Raw genomic sequence first — 8,620 nt, forward strand, 5'->3', positions numbered from 1 at the left:
TTTTTTTTTTATTTTTTTTTTTTTTTTTTTTTTTTTTTTTTTTTTTTTTTTTTTTTTTTTTTTGTTTTTACGAACATGGAACTCATTTTTCTCAACATCATTATATATTATCAAAAGAATGGATTAATAACCCATATTAGTGTTCATGTTATATGTCAAAAGAGCATAATTGTATTGGAACACATTAATATATATAATATTTCCTTATTTGTGTTTTTAAATATTTGTTTATTTTTAATTCTGAAAAAAATATAAAATATAAAACATAAAAATGTATACTGTAAAATAAAGAAAAAAAAAAAATTAAATTTGATATTATAAAGATATAAATTTTTTATATATTTAATTAATAGGAATACATACATACATACATACATATATATATATATATATATATATATATATGTTTATATATATTTAAGGTTTGACTTTGTATAATTAGTTTGTGTAAAGCTATAAGCATTAAATAAACACTTAAACAAAAATATGAATATATTGTGTCCAATTATCGATTATAATAAATAGAATAATTTTTCTTTTCTTTTCTCATTAAACTCGCATGGTTTCTGGTTTTTGTACATATCCAATTTCTTCGTAATAATTTTGCATATACTTATATGAGTTTTTGTCAAATGTTGGATCATCAATATGATACTTTGGTATTTCAAAAAAAAATGGGAATCTTCCATAAAATTGAATTCGGTTAGGTCGGAAAGACCAAGGGTCTACATCTTGATAATCTGGTTCATTATCAATAAGAGAACTTTTAAATGATTGACTAAAATTTCTTAACCAGTGATTAAAATATGGAAGTGAATATGCATGGTGTTGATATCTATCAATTATATTTCTTCTTTTATCTTGTCTTCTAAAATGTACATCAGGATTAAATAATAAGTTACGTAACATAATACACATAGAAAGAGCTACAGCATAGTAGGATATAAAATAATAATTATATTGACTTGGGTCATTAAACCAATTGTTATAACTCTTTTTGAAAAAAAATTTCAGTAATTTATTATCCGTATAGCAACCGTTAAAGTTGCGAAAAAAATTAAAATAATGTTGTGCGTTCTGAAATATGAGCATCTTTGTATATATAAAGAAATATATATAAATATAATATATATATATATATTTAATGTGTTATAATTTCTTTTCTTTTTTTTATTTTTAATATAAATTATGGATGATAGCTGTATAAAGAAAAAAATAAAAAAAATTAATGACTTAATATATATTTTATATATATATTTTTATTATTATTATTTTATATATATTTTTTTTTATATATATTTTACCTTTCAAGTTTACACATCATTTTTTCCCATAATTGTCATATTAATAAAATATAATTATATATTAATTATCATATTTGAAAATATTATATATGTATACTTTTTTTTTTTTTTTTTTTTTTTTTTTTTTTTTACAGGATATGCAAACTGCATTATGAATGGAAATTTTTTTCTTTTATTTTTTTCTTCATATATGGAAAATAATGAAACCGTGATCATTTTTATTATTTTATTTATATTTTTACATATAAAATATCTTTATAATATATATATATATATATATATATATATATATATATATATTTTATGTGTACTCAATGTTATAAAGCAAAAGTTATTATTAATAAAATATACATAATTTTTTTTTAGTTTGAAGTATAATATAAATTGAATTTCCACTTTTAACAAAAAAGAAAATTAAATAAGCATTAAATAATACTTACAAATTAAAAATGAGTGAAAATAAAATAGAAAATAAGAAATAAATATGCAATATATATATATATATATATATATATATATTTTGATAATATTGTACAAAAACATTAAAATGTTTACCATATAATATGTATAATAATTATAAATGTGTATATTATTTTTCCTTTTGACATGTCAAAAATTGTTTTAATTCTTCTAAGTTTATATTATTATAACAATTAAAGGCTACCAATATAAAATAATGATTTTGTAATAATCTCCATTCTTCGAATTCATCAAACATTTCGATAAGTTCAATTTTCTTTTTTTCTTCCATATTTATATGGTAATCATATATTTCATTCATATCATTTATATATACATTAACCCAACCTAAAGATTTATATCTTTCTAATTGTGTTTGTAAATTGTAATATTTATAAATGCTTTTCAAATTTATACCTCTATGACTAAAATTGTCTATCATAACTTTTCCAAAGGCTGTATTAGGGTTTACCTAACCAAAAAAAAAAAAAAAAAATAAAAAATAAAAAATAAAAAATAAAAAAATAAAAATAAAAAAATAAAAAATATATATATATTAGATAATATAATAAATATAAATAAATAAATAAACATATATATATATATATATATATATATATATATATATATATGTAATATAATATAATATAATATAAACAGAAAATTATACATAAAGGATAAATATTTATCATCATATGTTACCTGCTCATATACAATTATACATGATGTATTTTTCATAAGTTCACTCAACTTTTTTATTAAATTATCACTACTTTCTGTTTCTAAATATATAAGAACACATTCACATATAAATATGGTAGGTTTATTAAAATCAAAATTATATGATAATAATATTTTTTCAAAGGATGATGAATCGTTTAAGTCAAGTGGAACCATTTTATAATTTAAGCAATTAATAAGATCTTCATCTTTTTCTTCATTATCTTTTTCATACTTCAAAAAATTTTTCATCTCTGTATATTTCTTAATTATATCTGTCTTCTCTTTTAATAAATCGTAAAAATCGATTTCATAGTATTTTACGTTCTGATATTTTTGCTACAAGGAAAAAAAATATATGAACAACAAAAAATATATATATATATATATATATATATATTCTTCTTATTAATATTATATAAGATATGTTCACAAAACGGGAAACTATTATTTTTTTTATTTATATACATTTATCCAAAAAAAGGTAGTATCCAAACCAGAACCGATGTTAACAATTTGAATGCTTTGTTTCTATAAAATATAAATAATACATGGAATAATAAACATTTTTATTGTTATAATGATAAATTATTTAATAAATTAATATTTTTATTAATTCTTTTTATACATACATTATCTATGGATTTAAAAAATAGTTCAATGTACAATCTTAGAGCAGCTACCCTGGCATAATAACCTTTTTTCAAAAAAAAAAAAAAAAAAATATAAATATATATATATATATATATATATATATATATATATATATATATATATATATATAATGTGCATAAATGTTCCCATATATCTTTCAATTTATTTTTCATAAATTACTTAGATATTTATAAAAGCAAATATAAAATAATAGTTCTTTTCTTTTATTTACCTCTATTTATTAAAGGACTTCTTGTCTCTATCCTTTTTACAAAATGTTTTAAAAATGGATCATCGTAATATCCTAATTTAACGGCAGATCTAAAAATTGAAAAAAAATATACATACAAATATAGCGATATATATTTAATATAATCATTTTTCTTTATATTATGTGTTATTATTTTATTAATTTTTTCTTATTAATGTAACAATTTACTGCTTGCCGCCTCGTACGTTGTATTCTGAACATTATGTTTTGAGGATTTAGATGAATTCATAATTTTTTATAAAATACAAATATATATATATATATATATATATATATATATATATACATATAATATGAATATTTGTCAATTATTACACAATTTTAGATAGAATCATATAAATAAATATATATATATATATTTATTTATTTATATTTATATGTATGATATATATATTTTGATATAATATGCTCTTAAAATACATTAATTTTCCTCTTTTTTGTAAAATAATTGTTGAAAAGATGAGAAGATTTACTTATAAAATAAATAAAAAAAAAGTATAGGAATAAATTTGTAAAATCATAAAATGCGCTTTTTATAAAAAAAAAGGTTTATATAAAGTAATATATATATATTTTTTTTTTTTTTAAATTATATTTTGTTCTATTCTATATGTATACGTTAGTGTAACATAAAAAATATATATATATATTTATATATTTCATTTATTATTTTTTCTAAAGTACACTTTTATTAATTTTTATAATTATTATTTGAAATATTTATATAAATTTATTAATATACATCTATTATATATTAGTTTTAAGATATAATTTTTCGTATCTATTATTTACTGGTTTGTCTTATATATATATATATTAAAATATTTATCAAGTTATTTAAATATATATAAAGTGCATCATTTTTAAGAATCACGTGTGTTGTAAAGTCTGAGGAGATAATATAATATATAAAAGATACACTGAGTCTTATTTATTTTTATTTTTACTTTTAATTTATTTAATTTTCCCTTATTTAATAAATATATAAATAAGCAGTAATAGGAAGTTAAATATTATTCATTATATACATGGAAAGAATAAATTATCAAATTTATGTTTAATTTTTATATTTTTATTTATTCTTATATATATAAGGAAAAAAGAAAGGTATTGCAAATTTTTCTATTTTTAATAAACCAAAAAATAACATAAGGAAATTTGTTTTTTCTTTATTCTTATAAAATTTTTGAAATAATATAAAACAATATTTTTTAAGAAATTATATTTGTATCTTATATATTTCTGGAAAATAATAAAAAATTTGGTTCTTATATATTTTATATTATTTCACATTGTTGAATACACGTTTAAAACTTGAACTAGAAAAAGAAAAAACAAAAAAAAATCAAAAAGCACATCATAGAAAAGGAATACATTTTTATATTATAACAAAAATATTAATATATATATATATATATATATATATATATATATATTATAATAAAAAAAAAGTGGGTTAAATTTTATTATACAACTATTTAATTTTTTTATTAAAGTATATAATTAGAAATGAAAATATATATATACATATATATATATATATATATATATATATGATATTATGTAAGTATATTTTTTTATATATACATTTATATTTTTATTTATATATTTGATTTATTCTTTTTAAATTTTTTACTTATTTTTAATATGTATACAATATAATATTATTTGTTTAATTTAAAATTTTGTATAAAAATATTTATTATCATATTATATATATAATAAACTACGAATACAAAATATATTATGTATATATGAAAATACATATATATAAAATATATATATAATAATATATTATATATGTATATTATTTAATTCATAAAGCAATTTCCATTTATTTATAAGAAATATTAATTGTATTATATATATACATATATATTATATATATATATAATATATATATATATATTTATATATATATACATAATATACATACATATATTTAATTTTATACATTAGTATTTTTTAATATTAATGTATTACATATTATTTTTCCTTAATTTTTAACAAAATTAGTAGTGAAATAATTTTATTTATATGTATAAAAAAAATATATCATTATATATATATATATTTATATATACAAAATATAATACATATGTATAATAATTTTATTTATTAATTTTTTTTTCTTTTTTTTTTTTTTATATTTATTTCACTTATAATATATATATTTAATATATATTTTCTTTTTATAATCCTTTAATTTTTTTTTTTTTTTATTATATTTAAAATATTTTTTGTTTTATTAAAATTGTTTTTTTGAAGGAAAAAAAGAAAAAAAAAGGGAAAAAAAAAAAAAAAAAAAATTAATAATAATATATAATATTAATAATATTTTATATATTTATATATTTTTCTTATATATATAATATATATATATATATATATATATATATAATAATAGTAATAATAATAATATATATGATAAACTTTTATTATTTAGTTAATTTTATATAATTTTTACTTTATGTTATATAAATAAATATAAATAAAAAATAAGTATATATATATTTTATATGTATATAATATATAAACAATGTGTTTAATGTTTTTTTAATAAAAAGATAGTATTTTTATGAGGCATATATTATTATATCTTATATTTTATTATATATATATATATATATTTTTTTTTTTTTTTTTTTAATATCATTGATCAACATTGAATTATTTTAAAAAGGAGATAAAAAGGGAAAAAAAGAAAGAAAAAAGTTTCCTAAATTTTTCTCAAAAAAAAAAAAGAAGAAAAAGGATTAAATAAATAATTAAGGAGAATAGTAAGTTAAATATAAGTTATATATAAACATATAAGGATTACCAAAAGGGAAAATATACAACTATAAATATTATATATCAAAAGGATTATTATTTAATTAAATAAAAAAAAAAAATACAATATATATATATTTATATATATAAAAAAATTATAAAAATGAAACTTTTAAGAGTAACACCTGAAAAAAATATAGAATTTCCTCTTGTTCATTTTCAAGCAGTAACTCAAGTTGTTAAATTAGAAAATGTAAGTGATAAAAAAGTAGCTTTTAAAATAAAAACGACCGCTCCTAATAATTATTTAGTAAGACCATCATTTGGCTTAATAAGTGTAAGAGAAACAATAGAAATACAAATTATATTACAACCCTTGTCAGACAAAGATAATATATCAAACGATAAATTTCAGGTACAGTGTTTAAATGTTGATGATAATACTACAGTAGATAAACAATTTTGGATAACAGTTAATAAAAATGAAATACAAGATCATAAACTTATTGTAGTTCTAAACGATGAAAATAATAGTAAATTAAATCATTCTTACATACCCTCAAATAATGTACCTCTCTCAGAAATGAATAACAAAAATATACACAATATGGGTTACGTCGATAATAATAATATAAATCAAGATGACCCAAATTTAGCAGATGGTAAACAAAATTACAAAGAAATTTATATCTAATAGTATATATTAATATTGTAATATATGTGTAAATTTTATATGATGAATTGTCACATATATCTTTTTCTTATATGTATAATATGTGTGTGTCCTCTACAAGTGTTCAAGACAAAATGTTATATATATATATATATATATATATATATATGTGAATATATATATTTATTTATTTTATATATATATATATATATTTTTTTTTTTTTTTTTTTTGTTAAGGTTTAAAAGGAGGTCTACCGGGTATGCAAAGGAAATATCATGAACTTTTAAATTATTGCGTTTTTGTTGATAAACAAAAAGCAGCCTTAGAAAAAGAAAACGAGAGTTTAAAAAACCAATTAAAAGCATATAATAGTAATTCTAATAAATTCCTAATAGATAATAAATTAATTCCTATTATAATTGTAATGTTAGCTATAATAACAAAATATATGGGTTACTGGTAATTTCAAAGTTATACAAAGAAAATATATTAATATATATGTTTACATTTTTGTGTAAGGAAAAAATCAAGAATCAATAAATTATAAAATCCTAAATTCGATAAGTTATAAAATGAAAGAAATTCTATATTATAAAATGAAATATATGATAAATTATAAAAATGATTAATAAAAAAAAAACCAAAAAAAAAAAAAAAAAAAAAAAAAAAAAAAAAAAAAAAAAAAAAAAAGAGAGAAGAAAACACATATTTATATATATATATATATATATATTTCTATGTATACAAAGGAATATTAACATTACACCAGTATTATTAAATAAATATTAATATCCAACAATATATTATTAAGTACAATTATACCTATTGAACAGTATTAAAAGCAAAAACAAGGAAATTTATATATATATATATATATTTATTTATTTATATGTATATAAATACATTCTTTATCTATATTGTATTTAGTTTTTAATAATTTTTTTTATTTTTCTCTTCACTACTTTTTAATATGTTTAAATAATTCATAAACAAGTAATAAAAAATATATAATATATATATGAAATATGTTATCAATATTTAAAATTGAAGAAAATGATATATTGTGTAATATGTGTATTTTTTCTCTTTTTTTTTTTTTTTTTTTTTTTGACATTTCCTTTTTTTATATTAATATTTTATATATATATAAATATATATATATATATATATATATATATATATATATATAATGTTATACATTTTATTTTCCTCATTTTCTTTTTTTTTTTTTTTTTAAATTATAATAGCATATGCTATTATATATGTACACACCAATTTATTTATAATTTAATTTTTCTTTTTTTCCACCCCCTTATTTTGCATATTATTAATTTAAATATAATCTTTTGCATTCTCATATTTTTTTTTTTAATTATTCTATAAATATATATATTTAATTATTATTTTATTTTAAATATATAAAATAAGGATAGAATATAAAATTTTTTTTTTTGCTTAAAAAAAAAAAAAAAAATGTAAAAAGCTATATATAGGCAGTATTTTGTAAGTGTAGATATGCTTTTCTACATTTTTTTTTTAATAAAGAAAATGTTTTTTTTACATGTATTTTTTATAATGTTGAAAATAACAATATTTATATGTTTTTTTTTTTTTTTTTTTTTTTTTTCTCTTTTTTTTTATATAAATGTTTTTTTTTTTTTTTTTTCACTTTTTTTTTTTTTTTTAAAAGATCCAAAAATATTAAAATAAAGTTTAAAAAGTTTTTTAAAAAAAAATTTATTAAATTAAATAAATAAAAAAATATA

The 8,620-nt window shown here is 15.3% G+C and overlaps 3 protein-coding genes across 3 annotated transcripts; 1 reads left to right on the plus strand and 2 right to left on the minus strand.

The window, feature by feature from the left end:
* Positions 1–549: 549 nt before the first annotated feature.
* On the minus strand, positions 550–1,092 carry PRSY57_1438900 (hypothetical protein; the record flags this gene model as incomplete). Its single annotated transcript, XM_012909986.1, has 1 exon — positions 550–1,092. The coding sequence occupies one exon, from the start codon at positions 1,090–1,092 to the stop codon at positions 550–552; it is 543 nt and encodes a 180-aa protein (XP_012765440.1).
* Positions 1,093–1,893: 801 nt separating this feature from the next.
* PRSY57_1439000 (leucine carboxyl methyltransferase, putative) lies at positions 1,894–3,637 on the minus strand (the record flags this gene model as incomplete). The annotated part of the gene is made up of 6 exons (XM_012909987.1): positions 1,894–2,235; positions 2,466–2,822; positions 2,952–3,014; positions 3,116–3,180; positions 3,370–3,458; positions 3,570–3,637. The coding sequence occupies 6 exons, from the start codon at positions 3,635–3,637 to the stop codon at positions 1,894–1,896; spliced, it is 984 nt and encodes a 327-aa protein (XP_012765441.1).
* Positions 3,638–6,343: 2,706 nt separating this feature from the next.
* PRSY57_1439100 (vesicle-associated membrane protein, putative) lies at positions 6,344–7,317 on the plus strand (the record flags this gene model as incomplete). The annotated part of the gene is made up of 2 exons (XM_020115327.1): positions 6,344–6,842; positions 7,091–7,317. The coding sequence occupies 2 exons, from the start codon at positions 6,344–6,346 to the stop codon at positions 7,315–7,317; spliced, it is 726 nt and encodes a 241-aa protein (XP_019969984.1).
* Positions 7,318–8,620: the final 1,303 nt, after the last annotated feature.

Source organism: Plasmodium reichenowi, chromosome 14 (genome assembly GCF_001601855.1).
Source record: "Plasmodium reichenowi strain SY57 chromosome 14, whole genome shotgun sequence".
In the NCBI taxonomy this organism is placed as follows: Eukaryota; Apicomplexa; class Aconoidasida; order Haemosporida; family Plasmodiidae; genus Plasmodium; species Plasmodium reichenowi.